The sequence below is a fragment of the Anolis carolinensis genome, chromosome 6, assembly GCF_035594765.1.
Source record: "Anolis carolinensis isolate JA03-04 chromosome 6, rAnoCar3.1.pri, whole genome shotgun sequence".
Classification (NCBI taxonomy): domain Eukaryota; kingdom Metazoa; phylum Chordata; class Lepidosauria; order Squamata; family Dactyloidae; genus Anolis; species Anolis carolinensis.
The window spans coordinates 97,276,661-97,303,450 of NC_085846.1; the positions used below are offsets into that span (position 1 = coordinate 97,276,661).

At 40.5% G+C, this 26,790-nt stretch overlaps 1 protein-coding gene across 1 annotated transcript in view; it reads left to right on the forward strand.

Moving 5' to 3' along the window:
- The window catches only part of malrd1 (MAM and LDL receptor class A domain containing 1), a 225,812-nt gene that overhangs the window by 56,350 nt on the left and 142,672 nt on the right, over nt 1-26,790 (forward strand). The window contains exons 15-18 of the mRNA XM_062984307.1: nt 486-596; nt 1,987-2,200; nt 11,062-11,309; nt 12,854-13,148. Of these exons, the coding sequence (XP_062840377.1) occupies nt 486-596; nt 1,987-2,200; nt 11,062-11,309; nt 12,854-13,148 (868 nt within the window). The remainder of the gene's footprint in view (nt 1-485; nt 597-1,986; nt 2,201-11,061; nt 11,310-12,853; nt 13,149-26,790) is intronic.

Sequence of the window (26,790 nt, forward strand, 5' to 3'; positions counted from 1 at the left end):
CCAATGCAGTCATAGCCAACTGGACATAAGTGCCAGATTCAACACATACATGATGGATCTAGACTCCTCTGGGGCAGATTTACACTGGAATAACCAACCTAGTATAGATGTGGACTGCCATTATAGACAGTAGGATTAGTGTAATTAACCCTGCAGACAGATGTTTTAGAGGCTTGTGATCTGCCACTTAGTATGACACATGTGTGAGATTTAACACTTTGAAGGTATAAAGACATTAAAAATTGATCTACAATGTTATTAGCTTAAATTAGGAATAAAGGACCCATACCATAAACATACCACCTATTGACAGATTTGCAAGGCTGCTTGCATGAAATTCTTGTAATGATTTCGTTTAATGTGAAAAATTAAACATGGAGCTAATTTGAAGTTGCTCTGTTACAAATTTGTTCTATGGTTTGATTTGGAAAAGCCAAGTTGCTAATTAAAAGTGTTGAGTTTCATCAGAAATGTTTGATTTTTAGGTGCTCAGCAAAGTGGGAAATGTAACTTCTGAAGTTTGGGCTCAAAGTGGCCCTCAGGGACGTCAGTGGAACAGAGCTGAAGTGTTTTTTGGTGTTCGCTCCTTTTTTCAGGTGAGTATAATCCAGTTTTCCTCCACTGCACCCTTTGCTAAAATATATTTGGTTTGCTTAACAGTCTAGTTTCAAATCTCATAGTGCCAGTCCATAAGACAGCGCTGCACTCCAAAACAGTGAATTAAAAATGATGTCCCTGCTGCAGACTGAAAATTATTTGTTAATGGCACGTAAAATTAAATGTGAATTTAACCCCAGTCTGGAAGTGCCCTGAGAGTCAAATGCAGTTGATCAGGATACAGTTTTACTCCCTACTCCCAACCAGCTACCAGACCTCCATCATTTTTAAGAAGTTGTAGGCAATTTCACAATCCATACTGAAGCTAGACAGATTTGCCTCCATAATTCCCATGTCCTCCACTCATCCCCCAATCTCACCAAAATGGCAAACCAGGTATAGAATAATCAGATCATAGACTTTTAGAGCTAAAATGGCTCATAAGGACCACGTCGTTCAATCCCCTGCCATGCAAAACATATGCAACTGCAGCTTTCTGAAAGATGCCAATCTAAGCTCTGTTTATAGACCTCCAAAGAAGGAGACTCCACACATACACCACAAGTCTGTTCTTATACTGTAATAAAAAAGTTATTCTTAATGTTTAGATGGACTCTCTTTTCTTGTAATTTGAATGCATAGCTGTATTCCCTGGAGCAGCAAAAAACAAGCTTGCTCCATCTTCTACATGACATTGCTTCTGATAGTTAGAGATGGCCATTATGTCACCTACCAGTCTTGTTTTCTCTAAGTTAGACATGCTCACCTCCCTAAGTTATTACCCATAAGACTTGGTTTCCAGACTTTGGGCATAAAATAAGTTGAAATCAAAAGCAGAAGTGATGTGGCACACTTTTTGACTAAAAAAGGAACAATGGTACAGACTGAGATAGAGAATGCCCCTATTCACTTCACAGTTGGCCATTTTTGAATTAAGGGGGCTTGGTCTCTGTTAACTTACTTGTCATTCATCACCATTTCTCACACTGTTCTTGGGATTTCTATGTAGCAGATTTTCAGAGGGCTTAGAGCAGTGGTGCTCAACCTGTGGGTCCCCAGGTGTTTTGGCCTACAGCTCCCCAAAATCCCAGCCAGTTTACCAGCTGCTAGAATTTCTGGAAGTTGAAGGCCAAAACATCTAGGGACCCACAGGTTTATAGAGTATAGGGAAGGGGTCTTAGATGAAAATAAATTTCTTATATTCCTACCAGAAATATATCTGCTAAATGTATCCTTCTGCTCATTGAAGAAGTAATTGCATTTGTGAACCATAAAATCTAGACCAAACTCAAAGTAATTGGAGGAAGAGGAGGGAGGAAGCTCTCTCTGAGATTTCATGTTCATTATGGTATTCATGGTATTCATAATGCTATGTTTTATATTGACCAGGTTGTTTTCAGAACGAAACGGGGCATCAGTTATATGGGAGATGTGGCGGTGGATGACATTTTGTTCAAAGATTGCTCTCCATTACTTATCCCAAACAAACATTGTACATCTGAAGAATTTACTTGTGCAAACAAATACTGCCTCCCAAGGGATAATCTTTGTGATTTTGTGAATGATTGTGCAGATAACTCAGATGAGAATGAAAGTATCTGCAGTAAGTATAAGGTTTCCATAGTTCAAAGGATATCAGTTGCTACGACTAATATTCTAGCATTGTTGTTGGTTCATTCATTAATAAGTGAAAATTTGCATTGATCATGCTGTCCTATGGTTCCTGCATGGAATTATAGTCTGAAAATAACTGAAAACTAAGAGAATTTCATAACTATATTTAGACGAGTCCAGGGTGTTACTATTCTCTAATATTCACATTCATCCAGGAGGTATGAATCAGTGCAATTTTGAATTCACAAAAATCATGTTCTTTAGGTATCCCAGTTGCTCACTGGATGCCGATCTATATTACAAAATTAAATACATTAAATTTCCTGTCCCTTTTCTAAGGGTAAGTTGAGAAATGTATGTATGGGATTGCACTAGAGTTCACCAAAATATATATCCCAGGATTCTATAGGGGTTATGATAGCTCCTTAACAGTCACCATGACTCCTGTGAAGTCTTGGCTCTGCCTTTTCCTCTCCTTTGCTTTAGTTCCGCCTGTTTAGGTTTCCTCAATAGTGTAGATACCCCCATTTGTATTAGTTTTGGGGTGGAGCATAAAATCCCCCTAGAGGCCAGCCTTAGTTGGTCTGTTCCATTTGCCTGTTCAGAGCCTTCTTGCTAGGCCCCTTTTTTCTGCATCAGAGCTACAGGGATTAGAGGCCTGGTCATTGTCTGGTAATCTTAGGCCCAGCAATTCAAACAGGCAGCCTTAGCACTAAACTTTGCATTTAGCAATATTTATATACCACCAGTCCCAGAGACAACAGAAGCTTTTGGTCAGCCTAAGCTTCACAAAGAAAGAAGATTAATACAGTTTATGAGCTCCAGCTTGTAAAACATTGTTTTGCTCCAGAGGCAAAAGCCTTTCGAAGACTCCAGAGAGATGACTGCAACCAGCAAAATCTCCCTTTGTAATGTATTGTTTTAAACTATTTTTCAATAGCCCTGAGTGGAGTTACCCCTTTATTCATATTGTTTTTAGTAAATTCATTTTGGTTGACTTTCATCTTGCCTAAAGTGCCTCTGTATGTCAAGGGTCTTGATCTTAACAGAAGGTATATAGATAGCCCCTGAGTAAAGCCAGATACTATTGTTTTCCCAAAGCCTCAGGCATGCCATCACAACTCCACTCATGACGTTTTCTTAGATGTTACAAATCTCTACATAGGAGATTAAAAATTAGTGCATTGCCCCTTCAAATAAGAATTCTTTGCCCCTAAAATATCATTTTTTTCAGTCCTCATATTTCTAACTTTACAGAGAGTGAAACATTGAAAATTATCTGCACTTGCCATAGGTTAAAGGTAAAGGTTTCCCCCTGACGTTAAGTCCAGTCATGTCTGACTCTGGGGGCTGGTGCTCATCTCCATTTCTAAGCCAAAGAGCCGGCATTATCCATAGACACCTCCAAGGTCATGTGGCTGGCATGACTGCATGGAGCGCCGTTACCTTCCCGCCGGAGCAGTACCTATTGATCTACTCACATTGGCATGTTTTCAAACTGCTAGGTTGGCAGAAACTGGAGCTAACAGCAGGCGCTCACTCTGCTCCTAGGATTTGAACCTGGGACCTTTCGGTCTGCAAGTTCAGCAGCTCAGTGCTTTAACACACTTCACCACCAGGGCTCCTTGCCATAGCGAGAGCATAATTTTTATTTGGGCAATGTCCTCATTTATCCCATCTCATAGTCACACCCCAGTCTCCACTGAACGAGATTGTTGTTTTCCCCAATTTTAGGATTCTTTCGTCTTTGCCTTCTTTAGACAATAAAAAAAAATCTCCCAAAGTTCATAGCCAGATATATCTTTACATTTTCATCAGTATCTTTGTAAATGTAATGTTTTGTTGTGATGTTGGCATAATTTTCATCAAGGATTGGTTAATCAGATTTCAAAATTCAAATATTGATAGTGGTGTTATATATTCATAGGAATTTGTTTGGAGCAGAAGCATGGTAATAAACGATTTACTGACCTTCAACCTGGCCATAAGCTGCTTCCAGCTAGTTAAAGGAGAATTTTACATTCCTACAATTACAGTTCACTCCAGTGGCTAAGATTTAAATAAGCTGGTGGCTATGATTCATACATTTTTAAAACAACTTTTAAAAAGATAAAATTTCTAATAAATAACTTATCCCAGTAGGACCTTCCACATTTTCCTGTGTTTTGGCATGAGACAGAAAAATAGAGCAAAAGAAGTTACAAGCAATGAGTCAAGACAGATAACAAAAATAGGTAGTATCTGAACCAAAGCAGGATTTGGGAGTCATGTTACTGTTACTTATCCATAAAATTGCAGTGTGGTCTAGCATAAGATAATGAAATGAATTATAGTGTCGTGCATTTATTTGCAGTATAATGATGCAAGCATATTTGCTAAGATATAGGATGTTTTCATAATCTATAAATATTTTATATTCATTATTATAAATATTTTATTTCAAAATGGATTTTGCTCTTAGAATACATTTTTAAAATGCTTGAATAGGGAAGGAAGAACATAACTAATCAAGAGGATTTCCAGTAAAGAAAACCAGGGAAAGAAACTCATTAATTCAGCTACATCTTAGAATATCATGGGTGAGGTTGTGGAATAGTTAGAATGAAACCGCATTAACTTGAACTGCAGTAGTGAAGGGAAGATGAGTGGTTTCCCCCCGTCCTAGCATGCTGCCAGGATGGAGTCTGCCAGTAGCCATCATAGGGCTACTTCTGACAGGGCTCCATCCCGGCTGTGTACTGGCAGCCTGCTAAGAAGGAGACCTTAGAAGACAGATGACTACCTGTCTTCTCATTGAAGAAGCCAGGGACAGCAAGAGAGGAAGCCGGGGACAGCGGCAAAACATGCGATGGCAGCCCATGACCAACCATGGTAAGGGGACAAAGCTGGACACTGCCCCACAGTTTCCACACTATCCCCTTCTTCCCCTATTGTCCATACAAATAGGGGTGAAACCCTGCTGATTGTGCAACAGATTGTTCCACCTCAGCAGGGTTTCACCTTGCTCACAGCACCCAAGAAGACACCAAGTGTAAAAGTCAAAAGTTTATTTAAAAAGCATATATTAAAAAGGGTAAAACACCAAATGAGTAAATAAAGAATAAGATCCAAGAGTCAATAAAGTAGGCAAACGTCATAGGCAACAAGCCTATGCCAAACTGTGTACAGAAGATAATCCACAGACAGCATACATCCCAGAATAAAGTGTTAAAATTGAAACATGAAGACAGGATAACTCAAAAGGTTTCTAAATTGGAACATGAAGACAAGAAAAGTCCAAAGCATAAAGCTTAAACCTGGAGCATAAAAAGGAACAGTAATCCCAGAAAAAATCCATGGAACAAGGAGCCTAAACATGAGCAAGAAACATGAGTCTCCAACCCAAACTTGAACGGAGAACAAAGCTAACAACCCTTCTAGGTTTAGCGACGTTGGCAGATCTAAAATTATCTCACAGGACTTTGCTTTAAAGGCTGCAAAACATGAACACATTCTTCTGCACTCCCCACTTGTCCCGATCTCTACCATGATGTTTCTCACTTCATTTGAACCTGATTCCCTCCTCCCTGAGAGCCAGCCGAGAATGTTTATCTAAATCCAGTGTTCCCTTGGATGAGCTCATAGTATCTCGGCTGCAGTTGCTAGGTGAGAGTTCATGTCCCTGACTGCTGGAGTCCAAAACATCAGTATTTTCACATGGTTGCTCTAATAGCACCTCTTGTTCAGCTGTATCAGAATCCAGCATTCCCCCTGGCTCTGAAACTGCATCTCCCAGGCCCTGACATAAATCCCTCATCGTCATCAGGCTGAACCACAACACAATCTGGAGTAGTTTGCTCCAGAGCTGCCCTGATACACCATGAGGAATCAACATGTTCTGGCAAGGAAGCACCCCAAAGCAGTTTTGTAGTCCACTTAGCCAATTGGGCTGACAGCTAAACCGAACTGGTGCTCTGTCTTCCTGGGAGCTGCTGCCTGCACTGTTTCACCAGCTAGAAGCTACTTCTCACAGAGCCTTGATGGCGGCATTGCTTCTGGTGAGACCATAATAGGATGCCCAGCCATATGATCATCAGAAGCAACATCACCATCAAGACTCTACTGGTCAGCCACTTTTGGCTGATAAAACAGCTGTGGGTCTTTTTGAAGTATTGAAATAGCATCACCCTGGATCCAGCTGTTCACACATTAAAAGCATTAGGGCTGCAGTTCTTTTTGTGACAGATTAAACACTGGAAGCAGTGCTTCAGCTGCAGAATTGGCCATATCTTGTCTGGACTGCTAGCAGCAGGTTTGAGGTGAGAATATTTTATTTTGTACATGTAACCATGAGGAAAGTCAGCAACAGACAGGCTGAAATTCCTGCCTCCTTGTAATAAGCAAGCATCTAAGGAGGGATTGTGGAAAGCTTCTTTTTTAGACAAGACATCCTTCAGCCACGATAGCCAAGAGATTTCTTGAGTTGCTTTTCCCATTTTCCCAAGCACTAAAAATAATCAAGGTGCTATCCTGAGATTAGTTTACTATAGAAAAACCAATCTATTTAATGAATACAATAAATGTAGGTTGGATGCACTCTTGCAGATCTGCAAGTGAAAAGACTCAATTTATTTGAAGAATGGGAAAAGAGGAGGGAGGTGATTCCCCTTGAAGCCTTTAAGGCCATCTCATATGCCCAAGAACAGCTCATGAGTCATACAGGGAATCAAAGAAAATTGCCAACAATTCATTTCCTATGATGACAGTGCAACTCTATTGCATGCAAGCCTAGTTCTAGTGCTATAAATATTTTTTTGTATTCATTTAGGGATCTCTGCCACTCAAGAGAAAATTATGGATCTGTTCCTCATCTAACCTGTGCAAAAGCCAAATCTTTTCCTATATTCTCTGCTAATTTATCTTGAGGATAACAAGAATGTCTTGGATGTCTGTTCAAACGAGAGAGAGAAAGAAAGAAATGGCATAGTGAAACAATTCTTCAGCAGATAAAAATGTAATTAAGAGTAGAATATAAACCATTGTTGAAGTCAGGCCTATTTCTTTGACATAAGATAATTGGCTGGCCCATGTTCACTTCTTTTCCAAGAGGAAGATCTTTGTTCAAAGTGCACCAAATGACACGGCTTGGCTGTGATCATCTGTGATCGCTTTTTTGAGGATAAAATACAGATTGGGATGGCTCTGCATATTCTGTGATCTCATTCTCTAGAGATTTTCACATCTAAGAAAAAATATTTCTTGAGTGACTTTTTATATTAAAATGAAAATGCGGTCTGTAGTGTCTCTCAACAACAAATCTTGCCTGAGCCTTGTAAAACCATGTATTGATGGCGCAAAAGCAGGCAAGCTGTGATAAATGTCTAAAGGATGATTGAGTTTTGATTCCTTTTGTGTATGTCTCTGTGTGAATGAGGTTGAAGCTCAGGCTATGTCTTTTAAGGCAGACATAGGATGCATCTATAGTGTTGGATTTATGCAGTAACTAACCTGGTACCCTCTGTATGTACTGGCATGCAGTTAGAACTGTGGACTAGAATCCAACACACTTGGTGAGCTGTTGATGGGTTCAACATCAAATGATAAACTTTGTGGAGTTGAACAAAGTTTTTTTCCTGGACCTGATACAAACACTACATGACAATTCAAAGATGGAAGTGTGTCAGATGATTTCCTTGTTTCCTTGTTATTGTATTTGGTTGAAGTGTTTATGTTAATTTTAAAAAAAGGAATACCAGCCGTTCAAGTAGCTGCAAACAATCAGTCAACAAATAAAACAAACAAGTAGCTAAAAATACAATACAATACAATACAATACAGATCAGGGAAAGAGAGAAGAAAACCTGTATTCCTGACAAATTTTGGGAAGTAGGTGATATTTCAATGGGTTGATAAAGAATAATCCATATATTAGCTGACCTTTATTTAGCAAAAATGGACTATTATTATCATGTTTATGTTTATTATGTTTGTTTATACCCTGCTTTCTCTCTCTACAAACAAGACTCAAAGCGACTTAAAATACAACCAATTCAATACAATTTAAAACTCCAAAATATAAACCATTACAATAGAATTAAATATTAATGTTATTAATATATATCAATTGTCAATAATATATTATTAAAAACTTGACTATTCATCAAGTAAATCTGAATCAGTTTAATCCAATTAATCTTTCCACTGATAAAGCTGCTTTCAACCAAAACTTCTCACTGCAGTTCTTCTGAGGTGCTCTCAAGATCTACTCCAGGTTTTGGAAATGGGAGGTAGGAGAAGAGTAGGAGAAAGTCCTATTAAGCAAGCAAATGTATATTCTAGTACTTGATACTTTAATTTGATAAGGTTTCCTTTGAATGCACTAAAAGTTTATTACAGTCAGTCCCTGAGTTACAAACATCCGATTTACAATGACTCAGCCCCCTTCCACAGAGCTGTATAAAATCCACATTGAACTGGGATAAATGGCAGTGTGGACTCAGATAACCCAGTTCAAAGCAGATATTGTGGATTATCTGCCTTGATATTCTGGTTTATATGGCTGTGTGGAAGGCACCTCATAGTTAAGAATGGGGGTGAGACAACAAGAAGTGACCGAAATCCACCCCCCAGAAGGGAAATTTGCTTCTGAAAGAGTTAACACGGGGAAAAGGTATCTCCACTGAAGCTTTATCACCATTCTTTGTTTCCACAACAAGCCAAATTTTTCAAAATGCAATTATCACAGGGACAGAAAGTGTGGCGAAATCTTCTGAATAAGGGCACAGGCAGCCAAACAAACGCCACAAGAATGTCAACCCTTCCCTATGCTATATAAAGTGTGTGTGTGTGTCTGGGATTACACTTAAAATGTACCTGACTTACAAATTCAGCTAAAGAACAAACTTACAGAACCTACCTTGTCCATAACTTGGGGACTGCCTGTAATGACTTTTTCCCACATACAAATAGTGGCTTGGCCTGACACATCATGGTTGGGTTGTTGAACAATGCAACCCCCACCCCTGAGATTTACAGTTCACCAAGGACACCTAAACAAAAAAAGGGACAATTTCTTTTCCCTTTTCCATGAGGCCCCCCATGATGGACCAGCAGCTAATCTCCCTCAAAGGCTTGTTTCTCCTTATATATCAAGAGGCGGGGGGAGGAAGAGGGAGAAAGAACTTGTAGATAGGCGCTGTTTTGTATCAGAGCATGTACAGACTAGATCTGCAGCAGCAAATCTCTTGCAAAGGCAACAGCTTCCCAACCTTTTAATAGAATGTATCCTTCCTCACTGCCTCTGCTTACATTATATCAGCTTTTGCTCATATTATATCTTTATCTTTTATTTCCTATCCTATATTTCTATATAGCTGGTAAAATGTGTTTAAAATATGATTTCTGCCAAAGACAGCCACAAGCCTCTCGTTAACATCACAGAGGAATTTTGTGGACTTGCTCAGGTTGAGTTAATCTTGAAACAAAGATGACTATGAAGGACACATTGTATGTGTGTGCATAGCTCAGTAGGAGGTTTCTGTCCTTGATCTGACAACACTGGGCCCGGTACCTATCCTCTGATAGTCTCAGTTGAACTGAGAGATGGCTGGCTGTGGAAACAGTAACATAAAATATATGCACACTTAGATTCCTTTATTTGACACCCAAAGCTCAATTACAGAACACCACCTTTTGTTCTGAACCTTTGCTTTTCCCATGGAAGTTCACAATATACACCCCCAAGTCTGGATTCTGTTTCACGAGAAAGCCCCTAAGCTCTCCAAATATGGGCATGGACTTCCTGGGCCTGCCTCCTCCCAGAAGAACCACCCCCTCAACAGATGATTGGCCCTCCTTGGAGCCACTCCTCCATCTCTTCCCTCCTACCAAGGAATTCCTGCCTGAAGACTGTGACATTGTCGCAGCGCCAACTAATTAGGGTGTTGCTTAAGGCCAGCCCCTCTGCTGGCCAATCAGAAAAGGGAGCGGGCGGAGGGAGAAAACTTGAACAGCTGTTGAATGTATAAGAACTCATGTCTGTGCAATGTACGTTTATGCTTGTACATTTTGGGCATCTTTTGCTGTACATTATATCCTTTCTGCAGATCGTATTAAACTCTGTTGCTTGTCTTCACCCTGGTGAGTTTCTCTCAGTTCAGGAAACAATGGTAGTTAGTATAGCTCACCAGGAAGGACCCTCCTTTAACCACAGCTCATAGTCTAAATTCAACTTCAGTTGGACTTTTAATCAAGTTAAACATCGGCCTCACTCCTGTTGGAAAATGGATTGATTTTTAGTTCCATTACCTCTTTTTAAAAACAAAACAAAAGCAGACACTATCATTTGCATCATTACATTGGGAAACAAACACTGTAGAACATTAATTTGTTCCCTCTGCCTCTCCAATGTGATTTCCTCATTAATTTTGTCAGCTACTTCAGAATAAAGCTAGATTTCCCTAGTTGTAATAGGAAATGACACCATTTTCTAAATTCTCAGAACGTAACTAGTTCAGCAGCCTTTTGCTCTGTTTAATTGTTTCTTTTGATAGTGATCCAGCATTAAATCCTTATTTCACAGGTAATTCTAGTATGAAACAAGCTATATCTTGCTATTGATTTCAATAGTTAATCTCTTTGATCATTCAATTTCTGTCAACACTATAGTTTTATATGCTAATAAGACTGATATAAACATTGGTCTAGAAGAAGTGGTTTGTTGCATCTTTGAAACAATTTTATTACAAAAGCATAAGTGTTAACAAATAAAATCAAATATGGTGAACATTCTGTTTTTATTTATTATTGTCAAATTCATTTAGGCATTTTTTCCTTTATTTTGAAATCTCAATTTCTCCTTCCTTTGGTCAGGTGTTTCCATTGGACGCTGTGATTTTGAATTTGATCTTTGTGACTGGGAACAAGACCAGAATGACGACTTTGACTGGAATCTTAGATCTGGAGGCATCCCAAGACTAATCACGGGACCAATTGCTGATCATACCTTGCACAAACCATCTGGTCATTACATCTCTATCAAAAACTCCTTTCCACAGTTGCCAGGGCAAGAAGCCAGAATTTCTAGTGGTCTCATAAGCAGGAAAAGCAAAAATTGTAAGGTATGTGTAAGATTATCTAGCAAGAATAACAGACATTAATTTTTATCTGGAAGAATTCAATGTCTCTGAAGCATTCCTCAGAGAAAACGTACTTGTTCCTTTATTCATCTGAATGTTATTGTAATGCAATGTGTTTGTTCTTGGTTCTGACCTGATTTCTGTTGAAAAAAAAAATCTCATTGTTTGAATGAAATGAAACACTTCAGTGGCATTAAAGCGTGAATCTTGTTCACCCTGGAACAAAAAAGACCTTGCAATAAAATGTGCTGAATAATCTCCCCACTTTTCAGATTTCAGATAGCAAGCAATCGAAAGCATACAGGAACAAATTCCTTGAATTCACTTGAGCATTAGTACAATGAAAAATATTATCTATTTTTTCTACAGACGTCTGCTAGAGGAAAAGAAATAAACTATTTATTTGTCAAAGAAAGACATTTTGTTCTGCTTGTTACTTTTCCTAAGACAGGTATCAGAAAGACAGAATGCTCTTTACAGCCAGTCAGGTTTTTTTTTTTTTTTTGGCTAGGGTCCTAGACGTTCCAAAATCAGAATAGTGGATGACTAGGGGATAGATTAAATAAGAGAACAGGGTGCTCACCAAATCTCAAGCAGAATTTTTTTTTCATACTCTGTCAGGGGAAAGGTTAATTTACTCCAGGCAACTAAAATACAGGAAGTTTGAATTCGAAGGAAAAACAGCTTCTATGTTAGTAATATTGTTAAACAATTGTGAGTCAAAATACTTGCTAATTTATTAAAGATCCCCCAAGTATCTGCTGCCCATACCTCAAGGAGACGTACTTTCTTCCATTTTTGTTGTATTTTCAATGCCATTTTTAATCCAGCACTTTTAGGAAATTTGACACATTTAAGTTACATTTTAAAAGTTGTCAGACAGGATTAATCAACACAAATCTTTCTTCTTCCTTAAAAGTAACAAATATATTCTTTTTGGTTACTTTAAAAAGCATGTCAATGATGTAACCCATTGCTCTGTGGAACAAAACATGTTCTTCTTGCATTGATTTTGTTATCTACCTAGCATCCACAACAAAGCAAGAAGTCATAGCAAAGAAGCAGAGCATGCACTAATTGTTGAACCATGCAGTATTTTTTGTCCTCTATGTCATGCACGTATAACTTTCTTAGTGAAAGAGGAAGTAATTATAATGTATTGGTTATTTATTAGTACTTATTATTTCCATACTAAAGTAGTATTTTGGAAAATAGTTCAGTTTTTGCTGATCAGTTATTTAATACTGCTGTACATTGCTTATATTGTATTATCTTGTTTAGTTTTGTCTTTCAGTTTGCTTCATAGTTTTTTGAAACCGTTTAGCTGCCTTGAGGTGTTCTCTTTTGAAGACAGAATATAAATACTTTTAAAATGTTTGAACACTAAACATGTTAGACCAGTGTGTCGGAGTTTTCTTACTGAGATTCTGTTTTCATGTAACTTACTTCACATTACATAGGAACCATATATACCTCACCAAGAAGGTAACAATATATAACAATTTACTGCTTCTCTTTTTCTCCAGATAATATTTTATTACCACATGTATGGAGCAAATATTGGATCGCTAACTGTGTGCCAGATGACAGTATCAAATCAAACCAGAAAAACATTGTTCAGTCTGTCTGAAAATCAGGGAAATTTCTGGAAACGGGTAGTGTTACCATTGGGAGCAGATGAAGACTTCTGGGTCATCTTTGAAGGGCGTGCTGGGAAAGGTTACATGAGATCTATAGCCCTTGATGACATTGTGTTTACAAGAGAATGTTTATCATCATCCAAGTTCTTGCCAGATGAACCGACACAGTTACCTACTACAGGTAATTTCATGAGTGGGTTTGAAAACATCTCCTTTTTTTTTTTTTGCAGTATCACATATATTGTTACATGTGACTAAACATGTCAATGCTTTAATGATATGTGTTCACTGAAGTAATGTATAAATGTATTCACCCCCCCCCCCCCCCCCAAAAAAAAAACCAGTCACTTTGGAAAGTAGAGACTTCATTTTTCTCCACGTATATATATTTGAAGTTTGCACAGATATTACCCCTTTGAGTTTCCCAAATTCTCAGGCAACAAAACATTGATTAATGTGTAACATTGTCCTAGCAAGAAATAAAGTAGCACAGAAAAATTGATTTTGGGTGCATTTGCACAATAGAATTCTCCCTCCCTCCCTCCCTGTCTGTCTGTCTGTCTTTCCTTCTAGAAGAATCCAATTCTAAGTCTATAAGCACTTCACAAATTCTGAACACTTTCAGGTTAACAGCAATCTACCTCCCACCCACCTTTTATTTACATGGCTTGATCTGTAGCTCACATTTGATCTCCAGAGTTTCAAGGTCAATGCTTTTTAATGCAACTTTCTGGCAGAATTGTGGAAGATCAGAGGCAATGGGATTACCTGCACTGAGAACCCGTGGCTCTTTGACCTTTATTATGCTGAGAAGAGCAGGGTACAGTGCAAGAAACTGCATTGACAACAAAATTCAGGTCAAAGATATAATGTTTGGTTTTATTCAGACTCCAGGAATCGTGTTTGCCAGTCAATCTTCTCTGTTTAAAGAGTGAAATAATAAGATGGTGAATAATTAAAGTCTACAAATTAGAGGGTTTTTTATCATTTTAGGTCCAGTGTGTGCCCCTGGGGAGACTGAATTTCTGCTAGATGTTCCTTTGCAGATATCATTGTCCCATTTGCTTTCTTCACTGGCCAATTATGTATAATCACTTGTCTTCCATGGCAAAGTGTCTCTTTCTATGTTGACTATAATTAGGGGATTTTTTGGTGAGTTTTTGCTCAACATTTGAAGGAGTTTATTAAATACATCTCCGCTGTTCTCTGCCATTTCTCTAAGTCTGTATTGGAGTGCCAAGAGAGTAGGGCATCAACTTCCAATATCCACAGTCTCTTTTGCAGATGATCTAATGGGATTTTTTGATGTGATGTTAGGTTTTGCATTATTGTTGTGTGTCTCTTGGTTAAAAGGAGAAGGAGTGTCTGAGTGACCATCAAAGTATTCATCTATTACCTGGGATTTTCTGTCAGAAGGAGTAAGACTTAGAACCGAGATTGATTTGGTGATATTAGGATATAGCTCGTTTTTACCATCTTGAATCTCCTGGCATTAACGTTCAGTCCTCCATTATGTCATTTAATTGTTTGACCATTGGTTTTGCAGATAATTTGGCTACTTTTGGTTCATATTCTGCTTTGTGATCTTCTGGCCCAATACTGCTCTCATTTTCTTGACTAGGAAGATTTCCTGAAACTGCCGCAGCCAGAATCTCAAGCTCTACCAGTCCAACCAATGCTCCAATAGTAGCTCTTAGGCCAGAAACTTCCCTTTGCAGCAAATCTATTATCTGAAATAATTTTTCTGCTGTTTGCTCTACTAAGAAACACTGATCTCGCATGTGGTCGTGCAATTAAGGTTCAGCGTTCTCTATTGTTTCTGGATGAAGTCTGCCAATGATCTCTTTAAGAATATTTATCACTCTTAAAGATTGTCTTTTCAATGATGGCGGAGGACTTGCTTTCATCCAAACTGGGTTGATGGACCAATTAGCAGCACTTTTATTAAGGGAGAAAAGAGAATTGTGATTTCATCAGACTTGCCACCAGAATCGTCACACATCATGGTCAATCCAATTGTGCCTGGCGAGGACCATAGGAAACCCAATGCCCCACACCCCACATCACCTGGCTTCCTCCTTCTCATTCCACCGGGGGAGAAGTATCCACTGTCCGGCCTCCCCCCCATTGATCTGTATAGTAACATGGGAAGCCTTCTGTGTTGCCGTGGCAGTGGCATACAAAGGTTGAAGTTCTCTTTCACAACAGGGCCCTGCTGGAAGTGGCTTTAAATCGTGGGATGGGAGCTGGTGGGCTCTGTCGCAAAAGGAAAAGTCAACCAGCATATGCTGCCTAAAAGCACCCTGTCTATTGGGGTTGATAGACTCTGCCTCATCACCATCATCCCTTTCTTCTGCTGTTGGATTGCATTATAAAATGAATCTTTAGAAGGGAAAAAATATTAAGAAATCTTTTAAAATGGATAAAAATGCTGAACATTTTCAAACAATGACAAGGGGAAATACGCATTAGGGTTGCTATAATCTTTGACTTATTCAGTGTAGAATATAGAAAACAGCATTATTTTCTGTAAAGCTTAATGTGACATTATTCATATAATTAACAATTATGTGAATAATATTTTAAAAATACAATTGGCCAAGTGTCACTAGTTTAGATTAGAATGGAGGATAGATTTGTCTGAACATCTGGATCAGGACTGCTTCTATGTCTCTCATTTTTAAAAAAAAAATGGAATTGCTAATTCTGTGACAAATGTACATTATAGTTCTGGTATCCAAATACAAGGAGGCTGAAAACCCCTAATGTAGATCTACATGCAGTCCAAATGCAGCAGGAAAAAGAGAAGAAGAAGAAGAAGAAAAGAAAGAAAGAGTTAATTTTGTTACAGGAAGATGGTTAGCCTGATTTATATTCTGTGCACATGACCAGGCCAGGAAATGCTGTGTACTTACCTGCAGTAAAAGCAGAGCCAAACAATCTGTGCAAGCCTAGAACATTGCAGTGTCTACACCAAATGGTAGAGTGTGAATCTATTGAAAGCAATAGGACATATAAGAATGGATAAAGCATTAGGAGTACCAAGGTATTGCTAAAATTTGGTCTATAATATTGCACAGCAACAGGTTGCAAATAAAATTGTGATAATTTAACTTCCAAGATTCTACCAAAGATTTGCCATCTTTAATGAGATGGCAACACATAAAATGGAATAGTCAACTTATTCTGAAAGCGAAGTGCTTGTAAGTTTTTATGTAGAATTTTGTTTATTGAATCGGGAGTAATAAATGATTGAAGTCTTTGACAGAACATTGTCATGTTATTTGGAAACTGCAGCAAATCTGTCATATTTTAAATGCATGAAGATTCTTTTCCTCGAGTTGAATCTAAACTCTCCTGCCACAATTATATTTCTTTCATTTCAGATAGTCATTGCTTTTATTTATTTTATTTAAAATATTTATACTTGTCCTTTGTCAAAAATGATTCCAGGGACGTTCAAAGTGGTAAAAAATGGAAAGTATAACTTGAAAATGCAACACATTAACACAAACCAACATAAAAGCTTATAAAACAGTTCAGAATTTTCATAACTTGTTTTTTCACATTATTATGAACAAGTAGAAATACATAGATTGCATACAGTGGGGTTTACTTGGCAAGATCTCTGTGGAGGAAGTTTGCTATTGCCTTTCTCTGAAGCTGAGTGGGACTTATCTAAGGTAACCAATGGGTTTCCATAACTGGCAAGAATTTGAAGCCTGGTCTCCAGAGTTGAAAACCAACCTTCAAATCACTACACAATAGTGGCTCCCAAGACCTTTTAGCATGGCAGTAACTTAGGGCACTTCCACACAGGGGTTTTAGTTCCCACAAGCCACCCAAAACCTGGACTTTCCCGGGGAGGGTGGCTAGCTACATGCCATGCCAATTAGGATGGCATGCAGCCACCCAGAAGCCCACCAAAACAACACTTAAAAGTTAACAAACCTTACCTGGCTGCCATCAAGGTCCTCCTTGCATCCTCACATGACATACCAGGAAGCTGGGTGGCGGGGGAGGCAAGGAAGACCCAATACCCCATTAGACTCGGGCCTTTCATGAAGGCCCTAGATCTAATGGGGCATTTAATTAAGTCGTTTTTACTAGAGGCATCATTTGGACGCCTTCGGTAAAAACCCAGACAGGTTCCGCGTTTTGGGCCTGTCTGGATGGGCCCTTAATATTTCAGTTGAACATTGAGAAATATGGTTTTGGTATCCAAAGAAAGGGGGAAGGCAAAGCTATCAAGAGAATAGCAGTTAGAAGGCTTCTAGGTTCAACTGAATATCAACATCTCACCCTCTGAAAAATGGGGGGGGGGCAAGGAGAGAAAAAAATCATTGGGGTGATAATTCCCATTTGGAGAGGCAATTTGGCCCCTCTTCTGTTGCTAAACCCCTGGAAGGTAGTGTCAAGTGCAGTAAACATAAAATATTAATTATATAATATTAATGTTAAAACATAAAACAGTAACATCATAATAAAAATACAGTAAAATTGATGCTTTATTAATGAAACCAAGTGGGAACACATGACAGATGTCTGCACGGGAAACTTTACAAATAAGAAATGGCCCAGGATGATTAAAAAGGCAGGGACCAAATTGCAAGAGAGTAGGTAGGGGGCAGATGCTGATTAGCAAAAATGAGTGAATGGTAGGTGCCATCTAGGATCTCATCAGACATGAAAAATTGTCTGTCGTACGACACTTTCACCTCACTTGTGGCACGGAGCCCACCAGCTTCCATCCCACAATGTCAATATACTTCTGGTGGAGCTCCGTGCCACAAGTAAAGTAAAACATGGTAAGCTGGCATGATGGCAACATGGGAGGCATCCTGTGTTGTATAGGCAACAACGGGTGGAAGCCAAGCAATGAATGCTTCCCCCCATGGTATGAAGTGAGGGGCAAGGTAGGCGATGTAGGGCTTGGGGCAACAGGTTCCCCACGGCAGACCCCACTGGATTCACTACGATGTGTGGCAAATTCCATCCTTAATGTGATGAAGGTCCCTAGAGAAGGATCAAACAAATGGGGAAACATCTTTGTCATTCTCTCCTTCCTGGTCACTTCTTCCCACATCCTAGCTGGATTTAACCCCCCCCCCCCCCTTTCAATAGTCAGGAGCCTGCACTGGGCTTTCACTTCTGCAAACCTTGACAGTCAGTCCACCATCCATTCCTTTCTGGGAAACTTAATTGCGCTGGGAAAGGCCGGCATAATGGTAAAAAAGTGATATATAAGATCAATCTGGGGGGCCAGGAGGGAGGTAAAGGGTGGAATCAACAACAGGAAGTATGGGTGCATCGTGTGATGGCATCTGTGCCCCCTCGCCCATCAGTGAACTGAAGCAAAAGTGTCCTATGACAGGGAAAACTGTCCATCTGTTGAGGTTATTAGACCCACTGTTTTGCAGTGCCTCTGTTCCTTCATGGAAGGCTGATCAAAGATAATGATGCTCAGGAAACTTGGTGTTTCTTGTTTAATTTCTTGACTGTTGGCCTATGTGATCTTCCAGAGCTCTCTTTTATCTCCACGTGCTATTTAACATATACATGAAGCCACTGGAAGAGGTTGTTCAGAGTTGTGGGATCAGGTGATGATAGCCAACTTAGTTATTCCATTTCACCTAATTCCAAGAATGCTGCTTCTATTCATGTGTTAAACTGCCAGCTATAATGGACTGGTTGTGGGTAAACAAGTTGGAGCTTAATTCAGACAAGACAGAGATGCTCCTAGTCAGTTGAAAGGCAGACTGGGGAATTAAGAATTTACATTGGGCTGGATAGTGTTATACGACTCCTGATCTGTGGTAGACAGAATTGCATTTCCATAGCTTTTACAGCCATACATAGAAATTAGAAGTACTATGTCATTCATGGATTATTCTGACTTTGGTACTTAATACATCTTTATGCTTCAGGATCTTATCTAGTCTCTAGCCTCATCTTTGTCACCTCATTTCTTGACTATAGTCCCCATTTTGATTAATGATGGTCATAGAAAGAAAATTATTTTGATGTCTGCTTTAGCCATCTTTAAGTTAGGTAAATCATCTGTAATTATTACTTTTGTTTTCTAAATATTCAACTCTTTGCACTTTCTTCCTTAACTTTCACCAGTAGCTATCCCGTTCTCCAGAGTTATTCCAGCCTGAAGCTAGACATGGTTTCATGAAGGGGAGGGGAAGGATTGGATTTGTGGTTGGGTGTTAGGAACATTTTTGATATGTGTGACAGCTTGAAATGGACTATTGATGACTTTTGCTACCTTTTGACAATAAAACTATTTTTAGCAGTCACCAATAGCTAGTTTCACAGGGATTGTGTATATGTGACTGAGTGGCTGTTACTGCTGAAAATGTAATTACCTTATGTCATGGACAGCTTATTACCTGTGTTTTCTCTTTTGATTGGGAAGTAAAGCATGGCATTGGATTTTCCCCTTCTTTAAAGAATGGAGAACATAGTATCAAAGATACCCAATGTATATTTTTTTACTTTTAGCTGTCTTTCTTTGTTTGTCCACTTAAATGTTGCTCTTAGTATACTGGAGAAAGAAAAGCTTCCTTTCCTGTCTAAGACTCTGGGGTTTTGTATTGATGAGGGATTTAAACCCAGGTTTACTTCACTCTCACAAACAAAGCAGGAGAAAATGAATATTTCTCTGAAGCATCCTAGCTATATTCAAATATCCCAATGTGTGTGAAAGGATAATTTTATGGAGAAAAACATGCAATTTCTTTGTGCAGGGATTTTTTTTTAAATGCTACTTCTAAGTAACACATTTTTAAGGCACACTAGGACCCAAATCAGGGAATGATATAGCTGCCTTAAAACTGGCAAAAATGTTTTGTCCAACCTATTTATTTATTTTAAACATTTATATTCTGCCCTTCTCACCGCAAAGAGGACTCAGGGCGGAGCACAACATATTTACGGCAAACATTCCATATACACAAACATTAAAAATCAGTTATATCTACTTTAACCTAGTCCTTGCTGGCTTGCTTTAGAGATGTCTGAATTCTAAAGTATTAATTTCCCTCTACTGCACGTAATCTCTGGATACTGCTAGTGCATGGGCTGCTGAGCAGCTATGCTTGCTTTCTTCGATCATGTTATATTCTGGACTTTCTTTCAAAAGATTTTGACTGCATTGATTCTAAGGGTTCCCATGTAGTCATTATCATTATTTGTTGTAAATCCAGCTCAGTTCATGGATTCAATCTCAGAGACACTGACAACTCCTCTGGGCCTATTATTCTATGCTTCTGCCAGACAAGAACAAAAAGTCCACTCGCTAAAACTCTCCGCAGATCATTGTTGTGAAAAAAGTTATTGAACCTTTACAAAGAAGCTTCTCCTGCCGATTAAATAGCCAAACCACTTTTTGTGTCATCTTTCCTTTTTTAAATTTTTTGTCAGAAAATAATAGTTTAAAGCATGTGATTCTGTAGTATGTTCTTTTCCATTCCTTCTAACCCAGGCAAAAATAAGGATCATCCTCTCACCTCTTTTTGGTTGTTTTCCTTGTTTACTTTTAAGGATGTGATATAGCTTGAAAAACAACTAAAAGAGAGCAGTAAAATATCTCTCACAAGGAAAAGAAACCATTTAATGAAAATATGGCTAAGGAAATGGGCTTTATTTATTTATTTCGTGTCAAAAGCATTGCATAACAAATACATTTAAAAATGATGAAAAAAATAGAGGAAATCACAAACAACTAAATAGTTTTAGACCAGAAGGGCAACAGCAACCGCATTGTCCGTAGCTTTAAAAAAACTACTCCTCCGTGCATGAGGCAGGACATTGTGGGCAAGCATACATATGCGGAGTTGTTTGTTCAGCTCCACAGTCACACAAGGTGGAGGATTCCTCCAGGTAGTGCCATCTTGCCAGATTGTCTTTTGATCTGCCCACTCCACTTCTGAGTCTGTTCAGGGACTTCCAAGTTGCCCATTCTTGGTTTGCCCCTGGAGGAAGACCCTCATGGGGGGCCATCCAGTTAGAATTGCCAGGTTTAGCTGCCCAGAGGGACACCCTTGCTGTTGCTGGGGGGACATCAAGAGGAGTGGTGGTTCTCATGAAGCCCTTCCTTGATTTGAGTCTGGTGGGAGGAGGGTGATAGTCATGCAGTGGGTGGCTTTCACAATGTTCAACCTTATTTCTCTCACAGCAGCAACTTCCCGTCGCACGTCAGGAGGGGCAATGCCAGATAACTTGTAGAGTTTATGAACAGGTGTAGGTTTAAGGCATCCCGTGATTATTCTGCATGTTTCGTTTAGTGCTATGTCCACCTGCTTTGCAAGGGCAGACTTGTGCCAGACAGGACAGGCGTACTCTGCAGTTGAGAAAGACAAGGCCAGGGCTGATGTTCTTACTACTTGTGGGTCTGCTCCCCATGCGCTGCCAGTCAGTTTCCGCAGGATGTTGTTGCGTGCAGCTACTTTGTGCTTGGTGTTCGTGCAGTGTTTCCTATATGTTAGTGTTCGATCTAAGGTGACATCAAGATATTTAGGATGGAAACAGTGTTCGAGCTCTTGGCCTTCCCAAGTAACTTTCAGTTTCCTGTTGGCTTCACGGTTACGTAGGTGGAAAGCACACACTTGTGTCTTGGCAGGGTTAGGCTTCAGGTGGTTCTCTTTGTAGTAGCTGGAGAGATCTTTCAAGGCATTAGTGAGTTGCTTTCCAACTGTTTCAAAATCTTTCGCTTGTGTTGTAAGGCCAAGGTCATCAGCATATATAAAGCTCTTTGTGAGTGGTGGTTGTGGCTGATCGTTCGTGAAGATGTTAAACAAGGTCGGTGCAAGAACGCTGCCTTGGGGTAAACTATTCTTTTGCCTCCTCCATCTGCTTTTCCGGCCCTGAAACTCCACATAGAAGCTGCAGTTTTCTAGAAGGGTCTGGACAGTTTTTGTAAAATCAAAGTCCCGGGTGATATGGTAGACTTTATGCAGCATTTTTCTATGGAGATGGGCTGGACAATTGCTTTTAAAACTTATAATACAAGAATAAACTGTGTTGCATAGGTGTGAAGACAACTTTTCTTAAGAGGGAGTTTGTATTGAAATGAGGTTATTGTTGCATTCCAACTTATGAATGCACTGACCATATAAATTTCAACTGCTAACACACAGTTAATCTTAATTGGAAGAAACTGCCATCTCAAGGAGGAGAGAAGAGGGCAGCAATAAGCACCTTTGCAAAAACCAACTGAAAATTGAGGAGGAGAGGAGGAGGGAGCCAATAGGAGCAGCCAGCCCGGCTTTATTGGGAAATCGACCAGGCAGGATGGGTCATTGCCCAACAACCTACTTGGTGACCATGAGACCAGAAAATCTACTCATAACACAACAACCTTGGAATTCTTGTGAGGCGATGGCAGATGTCTGTTAGTTAATTCCTCCATATTGACTACAGTCAGTAGAACTGGCTAACATTTTCCAGCAAGGGAGAAGCAATATACTGAGAATTAGAGTTATAAATCAGCAAATGTAGAACCCTGATGGAGGGACTACCAGAGGTAGGGTTACCAGAAACAAAAGTGGAGATAGCTTCTGCATCTTTCATGGTTGTATAAGGATAATTTACCCAGGTGTTGCTTATCAGACTGAAGGGGTCACTGAACCAAAGTGACTCCATTTTGGAATGCCTGTCTGATTGGAACTTAGAAGACCAGTCTCCCCTCTGAATTAAAGATAAAAGTTTGCAACTGGCTGTCTTGCGACAGATAGCAGATGTTCTATGTTTAGCAATAATCAGTTGATTCTGAGAAATTTATGCAATGTATGCAATACATGTACTTTTTGCTGCACCTGTTGAAATATTCTACAGTTCATGATTGGGCAATATCCCGAAGTTGTTTACAACTCAGGAAGTGTTTGTGGTTTTTCCAGTAAAGCCCAGTTCAGAATGGGGAACTAGAAGTTCAGAAAGGGGAACTAGAAATGTAGTAAACAAGTAGGGTATATATTGTCCGGGGCTGATTAGCTCTGGACAGACAGTTTGGATCAGCAACAGCCCGTGTTGCCCTGTCTGTCGGTAGCTACCTAATAAAGGTGTTTTGTCCTCAACTATTTTGGGCTCTTGAATGGTCTCATAGCGGCTTGGCGAACTCGGGTAATGTATAAATGTCTGGGGGACGCCCAAATCACCCCTTACATTTCTGGGGGCTCGTCCGGGATGAAATTATGGGCTTTGTAGTGATGAAATTTTGGGCTTTGTAGTGTTTTTTAGTTGCCAAGGTTCCGTTGTAGCCCACTCGGAGCTGCTCTTGGGAGCAAGGCGTGTCCGCTTCCCCCTTCCGGGGTGCTGCGTACGGTCCGCGCCGAGACGTGCGCACGGCCTCTCAATAGAGGTAAAGACCGGTGGTTCCCTTCGCGGCACCCGAGCGAAGGAAAGGCGTGCTCTCCTCCAAAACAGAAGTTGTGAGACAACCACCGTTGGGAAAGTCGGCCGGCCGCCGCGGGACGGAACGAGAATTAGGCAAGTATACCTCTTAAAACCGCTTGTTGTTTAGCATTGCGGGGAGGGAGAGTTTTAAATTGTAGAAGCAGTTCTGGGTCCCGTAGGAATCCCTTGGGAACCAAGAGAACCCCAAAGGGAAGAGAGCTCTGGGAAAGACCTGCAAGGGGAATCCGACCAGGTCCGGAGGCAGGCCCTAGTAGCAAGACGTGCAAGGATGGTCCGACCACGGTCTGGGGACATACTCCACTAGGAAAATAATCTTTCACGTCCAGTGGGAAAGCGGAGGAAGACCGTTGATCTTCCGGCTGTGCGGGCCAGGGTCAAATCCGCGTACCCCAATGGGTGGGAAAGAATCGAAAGGGACAGGAGGGCCAATGACCCCCCTCCGATGTATGTTGAATAACTTTGAGCAATTGAAGGAGTACACAGCCGAGGCAGGAATGGTGCCTTGTTTGGAGGTTTGGATGCTGTGTTTGGTTTGGATTTGTGTTTGGTGGTTTGGATGCTGTATTTGGTTTGTGTTTGTGCTCAGTGCACTGTTTGGAAGTTTGGATGTTGTGGATGTATACCAAGAGAAAGTGTTCCCAGTGAGAGTAGACCCTCAAGGGGATCTGAGTATAGTAAATGGTAGAAACTCATTGAGGCTGTATCAGAACCTGAATGTTTGTACCCTGGAAAAAGGGACTCCAAGAGTTCCAAATTTGAGAAAGATCTACCAGATGGAGCAGGAGCAGAATGAAAGTCCAGTAGCATTTCTAGAAAGGCTCAGGGAAGCATTTGAGGAGTTTTCTCCTTATGATATGGATGATCCTAGTGATCGAGCTGAAGGAAGGATAGTGCTGAAGAGTGTTTTTGCCAGCCAATGTTGGCCGGATATACGGAGAAGGTTACAAAAGGATGCTAGATTGACTCATTTGACTTTGGAGAGGATAATGGAAATAGCAAATCAGGTTTATTTGTCCCGGGAGGCCGTGCAAGCCAAACGGGAAGAGGCAGCGGTGTCTCGTAGGGCCAAGGTTATAGCCGCTGTGTTAGGGCATGAGCTTGGAAAGAATAAATGCGCACGGTGCCACAAGCAAAGGCACTGGGCGGCGGATTGTAAGGTGGATCTTGGAGGAGGACAGAATAGGAAAGTGCAAAATGGAAGTGGAAGTTGGAAAGGAAGGAGACAGAACCGTGGAGCTGTTAACCAGCCCAGTAGGGGTCCGGTTGCAATTGGATTGGTTGATCCTGCATTGGATGAAGCATGGGCTGGTTTTTCTGAGAGAAGATGATGAATTTGAGTTTCCAGGAATATCTATATAAAATGAACAGAAATGGGAGCTGAGGCATTATGCCCTACAAGAGTTTTATAGATCTATGTGAGGTTGTACGGAAGGATCCAGAATGGTTGAAAGAATGTAAGTGTATGGCAGTAAACGATGTGATAACTGGAAGGAATAGAGTTGTTGTTTCAGATGGTTCCCAAAAGGAAATTGGCATTTGTGAGTTTTGTGGAACCAGTGTGGTTTTGTGTTATTATAGCCAAAGATGCTTTGTTTGTTGCGTGTTCTTTGAACAGATAGTAGAGGAGAATGTTTGAGAGGTTTTGGTATAGTTTTGTTTTGTGATAAAGGTTACAAGGTTTTTGGGAAAAGGCCCAGCCAGTGTTAAGTGCATGGGATTTCGTTTGGAAAAAAAAGGTCTCCGGAGGTTAGAGGTGGAATGCAAAGAAGCCATTTGCTCCATCCCTACCCCCGGACTAGGAAACAGGTTAGAGAATTCCTGGGAGAGGCAGGGTTTTGTCGTATATGGATTCCGAACTTCGGACTATATGCCAAACCCCTCCATGAGGCCACCAAAGGGAAGTCGGGAGACCCCTTGGCGTGGGGAACTGAACAGCAAGATGCGTTTGAGCAATTGAAGAAAGCTTTGATGTTTGCCCCAGCATTGTATGTATGTATGTATGTATGTAGGAGAACGCAAAGGAGTGGCTGTAGGAGTGTTGACTCAGCCGGTGGCTTATTTGTTTAAGCAATTAGACAATGTGGCCTGTGGATGGCCTTCATGCTTGAGAGCTGTAGCGGCTGCTGCGGTTCTTGTGGAAGAAGTAAACAAGCTGACCTTAGGGCAGCCTGTGCTTTTAAAATGTCCCCATGCGGTAGTGACTTTAATGGAACATAGGGGACACTATTGGCTCACCAATAGCCGAATGCTTAAGTATGAGAGCATGTTGGTGGACAATCCACAGGTTAAATTGTCAGTGTGTGCCACTTTGAACCCAGCTACCTTGTTACCTGTGGAAGGAGAATTGATGCAGCATGATTGTTTAGAAGTGATGGATGAAGTGTATTCAAGTAGGCCAGATCTCAAAGATCTGCCACTACAGACTCCGGAATGGGTGCTTTTCACAGATGGGTCAGGTCGTGTGGTTGGTTCCGAAAGGAAGGCGGGGTATGCAGGGGTGAATAGCAATGGGGAGACCCTAGAGGCAAAGAGGTTGCCTCCGGGGACTTCTACACAACGGGCCGAGCTGATTGCTCTGACTGGGGCCCTCCAATTGGCTAAAGGAAAAAGAGTTAATATTTATACTGACTCGAAATATGCCTTCACCACTTTGCATGCCCACGGTGCCATTTATAAGGAAAGGGGACTGCTGACCTCTGCAGGACAGCAGATCAAAAATGCAACAGAAATTTTGCAACTTTTAAATGCAGTATGGGAGCCAAAAGAGATAGCAGTCATGCATTGCAAAGGACATCAGTATGGTGAGGATCAGGTAACACAGGGGAATCGCCTGGCAGACCAACAAGCTAGGAAAGCAGCAGATGAAAGCACATCAGAAGAAGCAATTTTACAATTGGATGTTACGCCCGTAGTAGAGTCCATGACTTACTCCGCACAAGAGAAGGAGTGGGCCCTAGCAGAAGGGGAAAAATGGAAGGGTAAGGTTTTTATCTTACCCAATGAGAAAATTTATGTCCCAAAAGCTTTGGGATGGAAATTATCAAAGAAATTCGTAGATAAACCCATTTAGGTGCAATTGGAATAGCTTCACTCTTGGAGGGGCAGCTCTGGGTGGATGGCTTGCAGGCCTTGGCCGGAGCTGCTGCCCCAGGATGTGAAATTTGTAAACAACACCCTTTAAATCTTTTGAGTCCTTGGTAGTTGATTTCGCCGAAGATGCCAAGGGTCTGGAGTATTCAGGGTGGATTCCAACCACCGCTGAAAGAGTTGTAGAGGTCAGGCGTGCCTTGTCAAGGGATGCAATCCCTGGGCACGGGATGCTCTACACATTGGGGTGACAATGGCTCAGTCATTTGGTCACCAGGTGGCAGAGGCCCGCGGTCTTTGTTCACCAGGTCCTT